The sequence below is a fragment of the Mus caroli genome, chromosome 11, assembly GCF_900094665.2.
Source record: "Mus caroli chromosome 11, CAROLI_EIJ_v1.1, whole genome shotgun sequence".
Taxonomy (NCBI): Eukaryota; Metazoa; Chordata; class Mammalia; order Rodentia; family Muridae; genus Mus; species Mus caroli.
Window position 1 is genome coordinate 79,128,269 of NC_034580.1, and position 18,551 is coordinate 79,146,819.

The 18,551-nt window shown below is 46.9% G+C and overlaps 1 protein-coding gene across 6 annotated transcripts in view; it reads left to right on the forward strand.

Moving 5' to 3' along the window:
- Positions 1–18,296, forward strand: part of Hnf1b (HNF1 homeobox B) — a 54,919-nt gene extending 36,623 nt beyond the window's left edge. For 4 of the 6 annotated variants that reach the window (XM_021176580.2, XM_021176578.2, XM_021176582.2 and 1 more), the window contains exons 6-9: positions 1,632–1,767; positions 5,878–6,072; positions 8,729–8,847; positions 17,388–18,296. In XM_021176580.2, coding sequence (XP_021032239.1) covers positions 1,632–1,767; positions 5,878–6,072; positions 8,729–8,847; positions 17,388–17,408 — 471 coding nt within the window. In that variant the 3' untranslated portion in view covers positions 17,409–18,296. The remainder of the gene's footprint in view (positions 1–1,631; positions 1,768–5,877; positions 6,073–8,728; positions 8,848–17,387) is intronic. The other 2 variants (XM_021176581.2, XM_021176579.2) reach the window with 1 other exon arrangement.
- Positions 18,297–18,551: the final 255 nt, after the last annotated feature.

Here is an 18,551-nt window from a genome sequence, read left to right on the forward strand (position 1 = left end):
CCCTTCCTTTTTTTTTTTCAAGTTAACCTTGGAAAGTGTGGAGTTGACCAGAAGGACAGGGTAGGTAGAATCTATCATCTTTCCAGGTAGAAGTGAGAGACCTAGAGTCTGAAGAACTCTAGGTAGCTGTGTGTATGACAGACCCTAATGCCATAGCCCCTCTCCCATGTTCCTGACACTCTCGGCAATGCTTGGGTCTGCTTAGGAGGAGAGGTGGTCTTTTCTTAGGAAAAAACTTAAGAGTTAGATGGTGATAGCCCATGCCTTTAATCCCAGCACTAAGGAGGCAGAGGCAGAGCTCCTGAGTTTGTGGTCTACAGAGTGAGTTCAAGGACAGGCAGGACTATACAGGAAAACCCTGTCTTCAAAAAACAAACAACAAAAAATAAGGGGGGGGGAGGGAAAGAGAAAAAGAAAAAAATAGCAGTTATTTCAAAACTGTGACTAACAAACTATTATGAAAATGTGTGCATATAAAACTGATTTTTATATTATTATAACTAGTACGAGGACATTAGAAATATTTCTGATAATGTTAGAATCAAATCCACACGTTTTTTACAGTAATTTTTTGTTTAGTGCTGTTGAGAAAGTTTCCATCAGTGGGCATATACACAGTCCCCGATAGGATTTGATGCTTGGAGAGATGGAGAATAGGACAATGTATGAGTAGAGACATGAAAGAATGAACTAGAGTAGCCATGTGCAAACACGTCTGCGAGAACTGGCTGCTTTCAACTCTGAGTCTGTCACTAAGATGGAATGGTGAATCGAAGTGAAGATTTAATTGGTTCTATCATTAGCAATGTCAGCTCCTTGACTGAAGGAGGAGGGAGGAAGGAAGGAAGGAAGGAAGGAAGGAAGGAAGGAAGGAAGGAAGGAAGGAAGGAAGGAGAGAGGGAGGGAGTAAGGAGGGAGGGAGGGAGTAAGGAGGGAAGGAGGGAGGGAGGGAGAAAGGAGGGAGGGAGAAAGGAGGGAGGGAGAAAGGAGGGAGAACAATTGTAAAGGATCGTGAGGATTTGGAAAAACAGAAAAGCCTTAGCTTCTCCAACCCTTAGTCGGAGACTTTCTTCTAAAAATAGATTTATAAATGGAACCTAGGCTAGACTGACCAAGACTCAAGTATCAGGTGTACCATTTCCTAGCTTCAGGATCTCAGGCAAGGTGCAAATCTACTCTTGGCCTCGGTTTTTCCTCTGGGAAATGGGCATATCAGAACTCTTGAGGCTGCGCTGATGTGTGAGCGGGGCTCAGGGAGAGCTCCGGACGCCGTCTGCCCTCACGGGGGATCCTAGGGCATTTCTTCAGTCTGATTTTTAGCAGTCACCTATGTATAGCATCAATAATATAAAAGATGGGAGATCAGAACACAAGGCACATGAATTGTGAGCAAGTGACGGTCGTGCAACACATGAACAGACGAACTCCTGAAGTCAGTCGGCAACTCTTAGAACGGGCAAATACAAGCATCGTGAGGACAGGGTCCCTCCTGTCACTGCTCTCACTTCAGTGTCTCAAACAGAGTCTGCCCCCCTGTTTAACTTTTGTTGTTGTGTGAACAAAGTTGAAAGGCCATAGCATCCTGAAAGCAGCCCTTGTTGGTTTAATCCACTTTTTTTTTCTCTCTCCAGCAGATCACAGTGTCGGGAGGAGGACTGCCCCCCGTCAGCACCTTGACGAATATCCACAGCCTCTCCCACCACAATCCCCAGCAATCTCAGAACCTCATCATGACCCCCCTGTCTGGAGTCATGGCCATTGCACAGAGTAAGTGCTGCCCTTGGTCAGTAAAGCAGGGAGCGGGGAGAAAAAAATGAAAATTAAATCATTGTGACGGGAAGAGGTACAGGGGGCCCCTGCGAGATCCCCTTCTGCTCCTAGACATTTGTCAAGGTAGGGTGATCGAGATCAAGCTACCCTCGGATTTGCAGCCTTTGCCTCTGTGTTGGGATCACAGGCATGCTCAATCGAGCCCAGCACACTTGGAGATTTAATGTTTACTTCTCTGGCTCTTTTTGTCTCCTCTACAGTCTTTAGAGCATGTATCCCACAAAAGACATCGTTCTAATGGCTTTGAATCCCGGTCACAACTTTCTAGTTGTGTAGCCAGGTCAAATCACTCAACCTCTCTGGGATTTAAACTTCCTCATCTATAAAATGCATTGTTAACACAATCCAGTGATAAGGAAGACAGACATGCTTATAAATCTAGACAGCAAGACCTCTCATAACTGTGGCTTATCCATATGTTTCCTGTTTATTCCTATCCCTTTGTGTTCTCTAGAAAATTCTTGAGGTAGATCCTTAGGATAGAGCAAGGTTTTGATGGGTTTCTGAAGAAGTCATTTCATGTCAGAAGACAACTCTTGTTTGGGTTTGAGAAGGAGAAGTTTGTTTATTTTTAACATAAAAATACAGAGAGGACCCAGAAAGAGCCACTGACTTAGTATCTCTGAGCTTTCAGATCTTTTAAGTGAAGTAGGTTGTTTAACGCACATCTGGAAAGCTCAAGGAGGCCCTTGTTCTGCGGCCGGTCTTGCCCCATCAGAGGTGGGCCATTGTTGGCCATGGGAAGGCTGAAGTTGGTGAGGCAGGCTGGAAACGGATGGTTATCTGAGGGTGTGGACATATCTTAGCTTCGCTGTCACAGGTTATCTGAGTCTTTGGATGTTTTCGGCTCTGCTGTGACCACTCAGGCAAAGTCATTGTAGTCAGAACCATGTTTCTTACTCCGATGGAGCCAGAGATAGCCAACGGTGGCACGTTGGTCATCATTTTTCAGCTTTGCACTGCCCCATGGTCCTCTTGGCATCCCTGTGTCAGGACTCTATGCTGCTTGCTTCCTTGTCTTGTTGCCGCATTCTGCTTCCCTCCCCTTCTGTCTTCTAAGAACAGAAATCATGTAAGAGAACAATGTATGCCTTCTTTGAGGGCAGAACAAATTAGGGACCATTGAAAGCACACAGATTTATTGAACGACTATGTGCAGCTCTTACCCTGTCCTTATCTCCTGGGATGGAAAGATGCTCGACATTTATATCAGCAAAAGGGAAGTGGAAATAAAGAAGTTGTTAAAGATTTCCAAAGTTAAAAATTTACTTCAAATTCACTTCCGTTTCACTGGCCCTTGGACTATAGCAACCAAATGAATACTCAGAGTTAGAGAAAGAGTGAGATGCCTAAAACAAGCTTGCTTACCTTCTAAAAGATTTCATGGGGTTGGAAGATATGGCCCAGCAGGTAAAAGTGCTGGCTTTTTGATGACCTGAGTTTAATCCTCAGACCCCACATATAGGTGGAAGGAGAGAACTGACTCCTGCAAGTTATCCTCTGATCTATACATTTGTGTAGGTCTCTCTCTCTCCCTCTCTCTCTCTCTCTCTCTCTCTCTCTCTCTCTCACACACACACACACACACACACACACACACACACACACATACACACACAGAATGAGAGACAGAGACAGAGAGAAAGAGAGAGACAGAGACAGAAACAGAGACAGACAGATAGACAAAGGTCTATGGGTAAGATATCTACTTCCTATTTTCTTCAAATAAAGTAACACACAAACTACACGACTTCTTTCTTCCCATACTAAATTTGACTAACACACACACTTAACTGTATTATTTTAGGTGCTATCTAAAGCTAAACTAAAGCTTTCCCTAGGCCATTCTGTATTTTCCAAGTTTGCTCTTCCCATCATGTGCACCCATGTGTCTCAGCTTCCTCACAGCATCTCTTGAAGCATGTAAGCAGGGTGCACACTGACCTTAGGCGCATGTGCACATGTGCACTGGGGTAGACAGAGCATAAAGAAGGGTGAGGATCATCAGGAAGTTCAGCTGAGACCCAGTGCCCTCCTTTAAGGGAGAGTTGATTAGAGAGTGGTATTTTTGTTTTCCGGTTTGTACAAAGGAACTCCCTCAGCACCGCAAGACCCTGGATAAGTGACTTGCCACTGCCAAATCCTCACTATCTTTATTTCTTCCAGATAAAAAGGCCAAGAGTCACACACACACACACACACACACACACACACACACACACCCCGGGGGAGCTAGGATGACTCAGAGGTGCTCAGTCCTGGGACAGAAGCACACCAGGGTCTCAGGCTGTTGAGAATGAGATTCCTCAGCCCCACCTTTGCAGGCTTTGACTCACTGAGTTCTTGGGCGGGGCTCAAGAATGTATATTTCTTAAAGAGGTCTTCTGGGTGGCTCTAAGGCTCAACCCTGTTTCCAAACTATGCCTTCTATTTTATCCAGTCTAGACAGGCTAAAATTCTTTTCTGGGCAAAGATTTCCCTAAGTGAGCAGTGGGCATGGGCTCCTGTATACACATAAATTCATAGCGTTTCTTGGGAGCCAGAGGCTGGCAGTAAGAGGAGGTGTACTGGGCAGTGATGGCGCACACCTTTAATTCCAGCACTTGGGAGGCAAAGGCAGGCAGATTTCTGAGTTCGAGGCCAGCCTGGTCTACAGAGTGAACTCCAGGACAGCCAGGGCTATACAGAGAAACCCTGTCTTGGGAGTTGGAGGATGGGGGGAGGAAAATTGAAATAGATATTCAGCATATCTGAGTCCCCTGAGGGGGTGATATTCTAGTGATATTCTGAGGGTGATCAGAAGACACCCCCCTCAAGTCCCACCGGAGGGAGTCAGGAAGAGAGTTATCTGTTCTTCCTTTCTGTTCAAGGGTCTCACCTTTTAAGTTTCTGATAATGATATCTTCTAGAGCTCCAAGTGGGCAATTGTTAAAGACTTTGCACTATCTCCCTGGAGGACTTCCCACAAATCCTTGCTTTCGAGGTGTTATGCCTTTCAGAAAGGTGCTCTCTCTCTCTCTCTCTCTCTCTCTCTCTCTCTCTCACACACACACACACACACACACACACACACACACACACACACACTGCCACCCTGCACTTACCTACAACAGTCTTTTCTCTGGATCTCCTCTTCATCACATCCCTCAACTTCCCAGAAAGCAAGGTCTAAGGAATATTGGCCGCTCCAGGGTAGAGACTGGCCAGATACCTCTGACCTCAACCTCTGACCTCTACTCTGATCTTGTCTCACCTCCCCAGGATCATGTCAGGAAACAGCGAGAGTATGGAAACAAAAAGAAGTCTCAGGATATAGTCATGGTACCAAAGCTCAGGTTTTGCATGCCCCCAGAGCAGAAGGATAGCCGGACCTCCTGCCATGTCTTACTGTCTTTACTGCTTCCTCTTCCTCAAACCTGGTTCTTCAGGTACCAAAATCCCTAGTATATATCCACTTCACAGACAGGCCGAGTTCTTCTTATATTTTCTTCCTTTCTCTGCTACGATGCACAGAGTCAGTCCCTGACCTCTCCCAGGGGCTTTGTGAGCTCTACTGTGTATCCTCAGACCTCCTCCTTCCAGGATTGTAGAGGAAGATTTGGTTTCCTTTGATTGGAGAGACCAGCAGGCAGTTGGAGTAGGGGATGGGAGGGGTGGAGGACAAGGAGCTGCTGCAGACTGCTGCTCACTTCTAGAAAGACAGATCTGGGTAATAAGCCATACCCTAAAGAAGAGTTCCGTAACTAAGCCAGAGGACACCAGAGCAGGCTTCTCATAATCCACCATGGATGGAGACAGCAAATTACATTCCCAAGGCTCTGATGACCTCAAGGGAGCTGAATTTGGGAAGTCATAGGATGATTTGGGGAGAGTCTTGGGCTTCAGAAATACATCTTTCCAGGTTTTAGTTCCCTTATTTAGTCACTTTTCATGCAACCTCTTCTATGACAGACATGCTGAGCAAGGGCTCCATCTGTGACTGACACTGCCCTGTCACCTCCGTACACCCCTGCCACCACTCTGACGTTTCTCTTTTTGCCCCCACAGGCCTCAACACCTCCCAAGCCCAGGGTGTCCCAGTCATTAACAGTGTGGCTAGCAGCCTGGCAGCCCTACAGCCCGTCCAGTTCTCTCAACAGCTGCACAGCCCTCACCAGCAGCCCCTCATGCAGCAGAGCCCAGGCAGTCACATGGCCCAGCAGCCCTTCATGGCCGCAGTGACTCAGCTACAGAACTCCCACAGTAAGGACACGTATGCCGCTGGGGTTGCAAGTTTCCTGGAAGATTAATTGGTTTCCTTTTCCCAATTTAACAGCAACCGGGGCCACTTCTCAAGCTCAACTCTTGAGAGTTGTTCTTGCTTTTCTGTCCTCTTCCCCAGCCCCAAGACTCCAAGGGGTGGGGGGAGTTTGCAGAGGAAAATGTAGGCCTATAAGCAAAGGATTGGCCAAGCACAGGGAGCACACAGCACTTTCCCAGCCCAGCCCAGTGAAGATCTCAGCAGTCAGTCAGCATCTTCCCGTAAGCATCACCTTAGCAGCCATCCCTAGCCAGTCAGAGTTGGCACGCTGGTTGGGATCTATTTGACTCTCTAAAACAGATGAATCTTCCGGAGCCCTCATGCCCATCGTCTATGCACACTAAAACTCTCCAATCACAAAACGTGAAGCTTGTGCTGCAAATAGAGCTCCTCGCTAAAGCGCTTGCCAAACAGCATTAGGTCCTAGGTTCAACCCTGGCACCGAGGAGAAAACAAACAGAGCTAGAGAGAGAGACCTCTGTTAGGAATGTGCTTGATATGCAAGCATGAGAACCTAAGTTTGGATCTCCAACATCCACATAAACAATCTTGGTATGCTGACGCGTACCTATATACGCCCAAGCTCTGGGGAGACAGGGCCAGGTAGGTCCCTGAGGTTCACTGGCCAATAGCTTAGCATACTTGGTGAGTTTAAATCAGTGAAAGACCCTGTCTCGAAAAGTAACATGGATCACACCAGAGGACCAATAACTGAGGTCATCCTCTGCCACACATATACATGCATGCAGACAGGCACACACACATACATACATGTGCACCCACACATACATGAACCTAAAAACCAAACAAATTAAAGCCATCAAGGTGACCACCTCCCCTCTACCAAGTCAAGAAGCAGCAGAGTCTTTGCCCTTACAGAGGGTCCACACAGTTGGCTTTTACGCCTCCCCTACATTTACCTATCCCTGCCTTCCATCCTGAGCCCGGGCCTCCACTGTTCTGGCTAAGCCTGGCTGTAGTCTTAATTTCCAAGTTTGGGAATGAATTATAGAAGGGATGCCCATCTTGCCTGCTTCAGGAAGCATCCAGTCTAGACTAGTCTTAAACAGCTATGTAGCCCCTGGCTACTCTGATACTCATTTGCTTCATGCATACAATAGGAACAGTCGGCTTATGAGGTCATTATGAACATGAAATTAAAATATGGGTGATCAGCCTGGAGAAACGGGTCAGTGATTAAGAGCACTGAACGCTCTTCCAGAGGACCTGGGTTCAATTCCCATCACCCACAGTTACATGTCTGTAACTCCAATATCTGACACCCTCACACAGGCCAAACACCCATGCACATAAAATAAAAAAAAATAAATTATTAAAAAAGATATAGATTATCTACCTTTCATAAGCATAAAGTATTACAGAAACACAAGTGTGTTTCCTCAGTCACTTTTAAAAGACAAGGCGGGCAAGGGGTTTGAGTTGCTCCTCCAGATGCCTTGGACAAACAACATGTCTGAAGTTGGTCAGCCACATTCATCCTTCTATCCTCAGGGCTCAGTCCTGACTCGGCCCCTGCAGAGCTGCTTTCTAAGCAGCACCTCACACTCCAGTTACACATATCTTTGGCTTTTAAAACTCTGTCACAGCCTGCAGCAGAGTCTGGGACCCACATGGGCCTCATTCTTCTTCCTGTGGAGTCTGTGGCCCCCACCTCTCCTACCTCACAGGCCTGGGTGGAACAGTATTACAGCAGTCACCACGATCCATGGGATTGCCCAGACCTAGTAGACCTGACTAGCCACAAAAAGAGAGCCCAGAGGGACCAGACCAGGAAATAACCAGCAGCCAGTGACCTTCACCTCCACTTTGTACTGGAGGCCTCCTTGGTAGGGTCCATGTTTTGGGAACATGCTGGTCCCTCCCTCGTGGCTAAGCATCCACATGCTTTCATTAGTGAGGTGACCTGGAATCAACATGATCCTTCTGGATAGCTAACATGAGTCACGGGACTCCAGATGTGGTAGGCAGGTATTAAAACAACTAAATAATTGAGTCACATGCTCCTGGAGGTCTTATCTGAGTTGTCTTCTCTTGTTTATTCTTCATATTTATGTGATATCATAAGGCTTTGATATCACTGTAGTGAAAATTGGAATAGCCCAGAACTATACAGTTGATTACATGTACATCTAATTATGATTGTTAACCAGTCTACAACTCCAAGAGGACACAAGGAGTTTGAATTGTGTCAGAAACAGTAAGCACACACCTGGGCAGATGCTTCGTGTTGGCCAGGAGGTGCTCTCCATATGCATAATGTCACTTGTTGACACTTAGGCTCCTAATATTTTACCCAGCGTCAGGGAAACAGAACTGTGCAGAGGGCTATATATTTAGTTCAAAGCATTGATATTTCCCTACAAGAGATATCCTTATTTTACAAGGAAAGAAACCAAAGTAAGATCAAGTACCTTTATTAAGGAACCATTAATACACTGCCTTCCCAAATATAACCACCACCCCAGGGAAGTGAGCACTACAGGGTGGTTTATGTGGGTATTGTGACAGTGTGTGTGTATGTGTATATATATATATATATATATATATACTGAGTTTGTTTTCTCTCTGTCTCTCCAGTGTATGCACATAAGCAGGAACCCCCTCAGTATTCCCACACCTCCCGGTTCCCATCTGCAATGGTGGTCACAGATACCAGTAGCATCAACACTCTCACCAGCATGTCTTCCAGTAAACAGGTAATGCCAGCAGGAGGGGGCCAGGGTGTGTGCATGTGTGTGTACATGTATGTGCTCATAATTCAGACTCTCAAAGTACCAACGAGTGGGCACATACTCAGCCATGATTTTATTCTTAGGAGATTCTTCTTCAGTTAGCTACTAAAAAGAACTCCTGAGGTTAGAGGGCAAAACAGATGGGCAACTGACCAAAAGAGCTTATTGATTCCCAACAAGAGTCTTAAGTGAAGACTGAGGTTGGATGGGTCACTGGAGTCTGGATGACATAATGCGGTTAGACACTGGAACTGAGCATTCCTGACGGGGAGGATTGATGACCCATGCGAAGGGTTTTTCCAGGATGGGATGGGAAGACCAGGATGTCTGGTAAGCTGCCAGCTTTGTAAAGGTGGTCAGTGGGGGAAGAGAAAAGGAGAATCAGGGTTCCTGGGACTGATTCTCTTAGTCTAGGACCCATACCACCCTCAGGCACTAGAAGCCCGAGGAATAGCCTTATTGTGCTAACCCTTTGAGGACTCGTCAGTAGACAGTGTGACCTTTTCAGAGGCCTATGCCCTTCTGATGGTTTATCAAGAAACTTAAATTCAACTTCCTGGTGCAGAGAGCATGGGAGAATCCACAGTAGCTTAGTCACTGCTTCAGTGGATGAGTAATTCCCACCTCCCAAAGAGGTGCTGGAGTAATAAAGACCGCTACCCAACAGGGAGGGCCACAGCTCAGAGATCTCCCTACAACCGGACACCAAGAGCTAGAAAACAGGACAAGATGTCTGAACATGGTTGTGGATTCCAGAGTAACACAATGAGACCTTTCAGCAGCTGGGGTCTATGTACTGTGGGAACTGTTTGGCCTCTATCGATTGCTAGATAAAGAGGCAACAACCTTGAACTTTGTGTCAGAAGCACTCGTCAAGGTTTGATCATGTTGATCGTGCCCCACCTCCACCCCAGGCACCCCCGTAAGTCACACCTCACCCATCCCATCCGCCACTAGCTTCTGATCAGATTCTTTCACAGGCTCAGGAATCTCATCTCTCTCCTTGACTCATCTTCTTCAGGCCCTAGCGTGAAGGAGGGCAGGTTCTACCATGGACTTTGAACATTTGTTTCATCTTGAAAAGGACAGTTGAAACATCTACTTGTTTCGAGGATTTGGAGCAGTTGTGTATGTTAGGTGTCTGGCGTATCTTGAGTGCTAAATGCTTAGCTTGTGTTGCTGGGCTCAGAAATCCGGGAGGTAGAAGGAGAGGTGTGTGGGACCCAGTCGGCCAGTCTTCTCTCACCCAATAGAAAATTAAAAGACAACCCTCCATTGCCCTGCCCTTCGACTCCTAACTCCCATTTCCCACTCTTTGTAGCCATCAGGGAAAACATTTATCTATGCTCACCAATCTCAATCAGGGGGTTAGCCAGGCGTAGCAGCCCTCCTTGGGAATACCTTCCTCTTTTAAAGTTTTATCAATCCATCTGCTGCTTGGGCAGCCCTCGACAGGGCAGTGATTAATTATCGCTGTCTTTCCCACATTGACTTTGATGCCTGCTTGTTGAAACGAGTCCTCCGGGTTCGGGAAATGGTCCCTTAACCTGCTTCAAGAAGCTCCCAGAGATGTTGCTATCAACCCCCATGTGGCTTCTGCCCTCCACTGGGCAGAGTGGCTAGCCAACCTTGAAGTTGAATGAACAGCTTCCTTGACATATTATGAAGGTGTCTCTGTATTCCAGGACATCTCATGAGTAACCAGACCCTCATTTCTGCAACATTGAAGATGATGACTATACTAGTAAGATTAAAAAAAAAAAAAAAAAAACCTCAGGTGGGCATGATGCTACACGCTTGTGATAGCAGACACAGAAGGCTGAGGCAGGAGGAGCACTGTCTCACAAGACAAACGGGATGCTTTATAGTTTGGCTCTGTCGTTTTCATTCCATTTGCAAGCTTCTAAGTTCAAAGACATGAACTGAAACCCAAAATGGAAAGTGACCTACCCAAGGTCATGCAGACGAACTTGGCCTCCAGACTTTGACCTTTGACTTCTAATCCTGAACTCTTTCCATTTAAACACCTTGCCCCTCTCTTGATAATGCCCATGGTTTTGTTGTTGGAAGTGGTTAGGAACCAGAGCCAACATTACACATGTGTGCTAAGTTTCAAACAGAAAACTTCTGTCCTACAAACCAGTGCAGAAGGAAGAACAGGAAAGGGTGAGCTGAAGTGAAAATTATCTACAAACTCTCTGTTCCTGAGGCACCAGGAACATGGGCAGCTGTGGTTTTGTTTTTTGTTTTTGTTTTTGTTTTTTTCCCTTCATTTTAAAGCATTGTTTTCCACGGGGTACTTCAAAACCATTGCCGGGTGTCAGGACCGATGAGATATGTTAGAGAGAATGGGTCCTTGGCCAAGTAAGTTAGGGGAATTTCTAGGCTAAACAGAGCCTTATGGAAAGGGCCTCCCAGGACAGTCCATGTGCTGATGATGTGTGTGAAACCAGCAGCTAGTGTGTGCCATGCTTGGGTCACAGGGACACACCCTGGGGACACACCCTAGATAGTGCTATTCTGCAGGCTTTGAGTAGAGGTGGAAAGAGCCAGGACACCTGAGTGAATTCTGACTCCACCAGCTTCTACTGTACAACCTTGGGCAGTTTCTCCCCACTGAGATTGTTGCTTTCTTTATAACTGGGAGAAGCCCTTCCCTGGCTCACCAGGGCCTAACAGTCGTCAGGGCCATAGTTAGATGCCCCCTTTATATTCCTCCTCCTGCCTGTGCTCCTTTACGAGGCCATCCTCTCCTCTTCTGCCTTCCTCACTATCCACCTCAGTGCTTGGTCTACATGTGGTCAGAGGAGGCCCTGGCAACAAAATATCCCAAAATTCGGGCTATTGCTCCTGAAGGCTCACCATCTTGTGTGCGTGCTCCCAATCACTGTTTCCCTTGCTGCTACCAGACAGGTACTCACCTTCCCACTTTTACCCCCAAAATCAAGTGAATCAGGAACCACCTACAGTACCAAAGCTGCTTGTCCAGTGAGTAAGTGGGTGGGTGGGTGGGTGGATGGATGGATAGATGGATAAATGGATTCAGAACTGCTTTTTTTTTTAGTACCTCCAATTTTCCAACAAGCATTCAAGCTGCTGTTCTACCATATATTACCTGGCTAACTCTCTTCCTCCTTCAGCTAAGTAGATAGGTTTATGCAGAAAACTAAGGCTCTAAGATGAAGAGGGAGATGAGTAATTTTACACAACAATAAACCCCACAGCCAGACTTCTACCAGACTTTAATCTTCTTGCTCCAGATTCATTAACAGCCTTCACTTCCCAATATCTTTTTCTTTCTTTTTAACTTTATTGTAATTTTTTTTGAGATAATGGTTTGGGGTCCTTTGGTTAGCCTCTGGAAGGTGGGAGAGAGTGTGCTATGTGCAGAAAGGAAACTGAAAACTTAGATCCAAGAGGAATGATCCCTGGCTGGCTTGGACCTCACTGTACAAACAAGGCTGGCATCAATTTTGCATTGATCTTCCTGTCTCTGCCTCCCACATGCTGGGATTTGCAGGCATGTGTCGCCATACTTGGCTTCTGATAGCTATGCATGCCTAAGAACCGTAATAATGATGCAGAGTTGTGCAGGTACACAGCTAAATCTAGATTGTGAACTTGTAGCTGTCTGATCCCAGTACTTACCTGTTGCTACCACAGACCTGCCTCAGGGTCTTATAGAATTAAGTTTCAGGATTCCTAGGCTGCCAAGAGTCCTCTGTATCTCCTTTCACCTGTCCTTTCTGGAGAATTTGCCTCTTCTTCTTCAACACTTGGGTGTCATGAGTGACATTCTGAGGGGGTTTGTGTCTGAGCTCCTGTGTAGTGACATCCTGCAGATCTGGGAATAAGACTATACCCAGCAATGACTTCAGTAAGTGCCAGAGTGGGTGGGCTGTAAGCTGACCCCTGTTCCCATAACACACTCTATCCACTGTTTCACGTCCTAGTTTACAGAAAGGTCAAGAGAAACCTCCAGAGGTACTAACAAGGGGAGGTGAGGGGCTTCATCATGAGCCTCCTGCAGCTGCACCTCCTTGTCAAACTTTCTTCATTGTTGAGGTTAGGGAAGCTAGGTCTGATGGTTGGGAACACCAAGCCCGGGAGCTGGCCATATCCAGACTTAAAATTCCACTGCCTTCTACCCATATACCCTCTGGGAAATCTGTCAAGCCTCAGTTTTCTTCTGTATACAATGAAATCTCTTTCATGGGATCATTGCATGACCGCAAAAAGATCCTGGTACAACCTATCTCTCCATGCTTGACCCGGGGGAACATCTAGTCCATGGAAGCCAGGGGAACATCTAGTCCATGGAAGCTGGGTCACATCTGGTTTCTGCTGCTAGGAACCCTGAGTGTCTTTCAGGTATGAGAAAGAGGTTTATAAATGACCAAGAACATTTTTCCCTAAACTCAGATTATTTTATAGAGATGTATTTTTCATGTGTGTTTGTGTTGCACTTGTGTGTATCTCTGTGAATCATTTACATGTGTGCCCAAGGAGGCCAGAAAGTGCTGTTGAATTGCTTGGAGCTGGAGTTATGGATGGTTATGAGTGCTGGATAAATCCTGGGAACTGAACTCCAGTCCTCTGCAAGAGCAGCAAGTGCTGCTAACCTCTGAGCTATCTCTCCAGCCCCATGGCTAAGTGTGCAAGCTTGGCCATCGTAGGTCCCATTGGGTTTTACTTATAGTCTGTATAGACTGTAGTTCCTGCATCTCTAAAATTATAAATATAATCATTACCTTCACATACTTGAGCTACAGTTAGCCCAACAAATTAACAGTAGAAGTGAGTTGGTTTACACACCCATCTTCTCTCTCTCCTTCCTCCCAGTTCAGTCTCGAGGCCAGCACAGGCTTGTTTCTAGTCTCACACTCCACTGTGTCCTCATCATCACCACCTCCATGCTGCAGATTCAGTAGCTGCTTTCTGATACTGTGCCACAGCCCATCCCTCCTTTGCCCCTTGGATTTTAAGGCACCACCTCATTCTGTAGCACTCAACACTCCTCCTGCCCTTAGCTGGCAATTCATCTCCTCAATGTTGGAGCTCTGAGGGGCCCAAGGATCATTCCTTGGCCTCTTCTCATTGGGTCACACACCAATCCTGTGACTTTGGGCCAAGTGCACAGGCTGATGACACGTGGGATCTGTCCCTGAGGTGGTCCTGCCCACGACAGCGTTATCATTAGTGAGACATACGCATACCCAATTTATACAGCGCACCTCTCAAGCTGAGCCCACCTAAAACAGAAACTCTTCGTTTGCCCGGGTTTCTCCTTACCCAGATCACTTCCTTGTTCTGTAATTCCACTTTTAAAACCCCCTGCCCTCCCTTCTCACTAGAGACCTTTGTTCTTTTCTCCATTACCCCACGTCCTGTCTATCGGTTAAGTTCTGCTAGGAGACCTTTAGAATTCACTTCAAATCTGACATTCCTCACCACACCCCTGGACACCATTATATATATTATATATATGCTCTTGTCTCTACTTGATTTCGTTCAGTGGCCCTTGACTCCCCCTTCTGCTCTTCCATGCAACATTGTGGTCTGGTTGCAGCCGCCAGAGAGACCTCAAGAGAGAAACAAGCCTGTCCTTCCCCTGTCAAAATTCCCCAATAGCTTTCCATTGCTACCAAATGAAGAAGGAGACTTACAAGGCTCTGGGTGATCAGGCTGCTATCTCCATACTTCTTTCTGCCCCTCCTTCAATCACTGGGCTTAAAGCAGAACCAAGAACTTACAACAGCCAGCAAGTGACTATGCATTTGGCCTCTTCTACCGGGAACATATTTTGTGAGGTTTTCCATGCTTGCTTCTTCATCTCATTCAGTTCACATATCATGACCTCCCTAAATTACCCCCCTTTCCCTCAAGTCAGCCTAAGTTACCATGCTTGCTTTCCAAGAGTATTCACCTCTACCTAAAAGATGTTTACATATGATATGTGCATGTGACATTTGGTGGCATATTGTACAAACTCTCTAGAATGTACACTGTGTAAAATTATAGCCAGGTCATATTCACAATTGCATGCCCTGGACACCTTGCAGGCACCCAGTTATGGGTTAAATTAATAACAGCCGTGACCTGAGTTGGATTCCCAACATGATGGAAAGAAAGAACTAACTTCTGCAAGGTGTCCTCTGACTTCCACACACAAGCTAGGGCATGCGAATGCCTGCACACTTGCAATAAATAAATGTAAAGAGAAATAATGATAGAGAGGGGTTGTGTGTGCAGAGCCCTACACACCGTATCTGCACACAATGGAACTTCAGTATGTTCCATTATGTACTACCATTCAGTGCCACCATTATGTAACACGTCCTCCAGGGATTAGGTTCACAGTTACCACACCTTACAGAGGGTCACCCAGTGAGCCTCTGGAACCCCCATGAAGCTGGGAGTCCTGGGACCCCAGTGTATACCTTATCAGTTGTTTATGTTTAGACTCTAAAAGGAGCAAATAATTCCAGGTCCCTTGACAACATTTAGGGCTCTGCCCCCATTTTATTATGTGAGCAAACACCTGATAGCTGGGAAGCCCATCCCTAATGACAGGTCATAGAATCTCACTGGCGTCTCCTTATCGGCCCTTCTTGTTTGCTCTCCTATTGAAAGCTGAGAGGTCACAAGCCATTTTCTCTCTCTTCCACCTGAAATCTGAAAATTGGAAGGAAAAGGGGGGAGGAGGGGCTGATAGTGGGGAGTTAAGAGACCGGAGAGTGGGGGGTGAGCAGAGGCAGGAAGAGGAGGCAAAGGGTATCTGAGAGCCCTGACCAACACCTCAAGAATGTAGGAGGACCAGAAACCCAGGTCCTCACACAAATGCGTAGCTCGGGGTCAGCCTTAGGAGAGCCCTCAACAGCATCAAGAACAGAGGAAGGAGCCTCAGGCTGGACATTATTAAGAATGACAGAATGGCCACACGGATGCCTTTGAGGCAAGGTCACCTGTACTAATGCACCCAAGCCCGCTGCAGCCTCCCTTTCTGTAGAGGAGGAAACTGAAGCACAAAGAATAATTTGACTGAAGACAAAGCTAAGTAGAAAGAATGCTCTCAGTCCCTGACACAGACTGGAGGTCACCTAAAGCCAGCCGGAGACTCTGGTTTCACAGTTTTCCCTGGTTCTGAACGGCTGGCCCACCCCAGCTCACTCTGAATCTTGCTTTCTTAATCTGTCAAATGGACGTGTGGCGATCTCATGGGATGGTGAGTGAGAGCCCTGATTAGTAAGAAAATAATGGAAGAATATGCCTGTGTTTGTATGAGTACATGTGTGTTTGAGGGGAGAGCCTTGAGAGAACAAGCCTCTAGGCTCAAAGGAAAACCTTCAGCACTGACAAAAGGAAAAGGGGTGAAGAGAAAGACATGTGGGGGTGGGGTGGGGGATGGGGGTGGGGTGGGGGGATGGGGGCAATTAAAAGGAGAGTCATGATTTTCTGAAATGTCACTTGAAGCCTGGGGCTCTGGAAAAGGGAAGGAGGCTGTCCCACATGGGTCCTGTGGCTCCTCCCAGAGGGTGGCTGCAGATACTCTGAGGTCTCCTTCCCTGGCCCACCGAGATGTATGGCATCAAACACCTTTAACCTTTGACTTCTTTTCTTGGAATCTTTGCCCAATGATAACAACCCTTGAGAAAGTTCCGTATGATTTCCAAAGCCCTCCTCTCCCTGATGGAAACTTTGAGTCAAGGGACATTCCCTCACTTACTTGGTGGCCTTGCTGCTCCTGATAGATCAGCAGTGTCAGCAGAGCCTGAGAAATCCTTAGAGATGCACAGTCCTGGGGCAAGCGAGGTGGCTCAGGACATGGAAGAGTCTTTCGGCCAAGCCCAATAACAGGAGTTTGATAGTGGAACTCACATGGTGGGAGGCGTGATCCCAACAAACTGCCATCTGACCTCCACTGTGCGCATGTGCACACATAAACACACAGACACACACACACACACACACACACACACACACACATACAGACACACACAAATGCAAATATTTTTTTAAACTACAAATACCAACTCCTAGGCCTAACCCAGGCCTGAGAACCAGAGATGGATCTATGTTTTAGCAGGATCCTTGTTCTTGGCCATTCCATCCAAGTTTGGGAAGTAGTGGCCCAGGACCCTTAGAGATCTTAGGAGGAGACCAAAAGAGGCCTAGAACTCCTACCCTGCTGTTTTGTGATCACCCTGAGCACTGTATAAATGCCATTCTCACAAAACCCCACTTCAGGGTTAAACTATTAACCTGATAAATCAGGACTATTTCAGGCTCCCCGGCAACACTTTTTTTCCCTGGGAAGTTCCCAGGGAAGTTCTCTTGAAAGGAAGACTTCAGCACCCACAGTGCAGTTGAGTGCCCACCATATTCCAGCCCTCCACCTCCAGAACTCTGCTGGCCATGTTGGGTATCAGCTCCCTTGGAGAAACTAAACTAATGGCCTACGTGCACACAGCTAAGCTCTTTCTCCTCTCTCTCTTCCCCCACAGTGTCCACTGCAAGCCTGGTGATCCTCACATAACCCACTCACTCTGTGCACAGCAACAAGGACCCCATTTTCCACACCATCAGTCTCTGGGGAAGTCCAGCAACCAGACAGGCACCTGGGAGCCCAGGAGAGGGCCCTGCTCACCTGACATCCTGCCGGGCACCTCAGATAAGCCGCTCCAGAGAGCTGCAGCCCGAAGCCCAGCTTCCCTTCTTTGCAGTATTGTCATGATGCCTCTCCTAAGATGCCAAGTGCTCTTGTGTCCCCCAGAGGCGGCCGCTGCGGAATGGTGCAACGAGAAGGGAGAAACCTGTGGAGTCTCCCCTGCAACCCGTCATCGAACAAACTGATGCAAAAACTTGAATCTGTTACTGAAATAAGATGAGGACCAAGGAGGGTGTGTGCTAATGAACTGAGCCAGACACTGTATATACTGACAGACCCCCCCCCTCCCATCCCAGATGATCTCAAGATTTCTTCTAAAGAAGTAAATTTGTCCAATGGGTGTAAACTATAAACTACTGTAATTAAGTGCAATTTTCCTTCCACGTATCTACCCCTGCCCTGTATATAATACTAAAGTGTCTATCACTTTTCTTTGTAAAGGTCAGAGTTGAAATTTCAAGAGTGACTTGCTTCCTCCCCCTCCCTTTCCCCCACCCGAAACCACCGAAAGTGGGAAATGAATCTCTTCACCAGCATCCCTCTGGCCACAGGGATAGCATACTTTGGACCGACTGCCAGCTAACACTCCCCACCCCCATGTTAAGACACATCTCTGGATTCCTAGAGGGATGGGACATAATGGCAGCAAGATGGCCCTAGCTCCCTGTGGGCCTGGGCAGGGACACTGACTGGCTGACAGCCATCTCAGGAAGCCTCCCATTAAAGCAATTTATTTTGTCACTGCTTCGAGTCTCATATATCTTCCCTGGCTGTGGCTTCACCAAGAATCCCCAGGCCTGGTCTCGTTGAGATTTTCCAGTGAATACACATGTTATCCTCTCCGGTGGCCTGTGCTCACGTCTTCTTGGAACATTCACATTAGCTTTGTCACGCTTCAATCTGGGAAACAGTTGATTGCATCATTAGACACAAGGACAAGGTCATGGCGCCAATTCTGGGTCACTTATGGTCACAGAGACAAAAAGTATAAGTGGGGTAA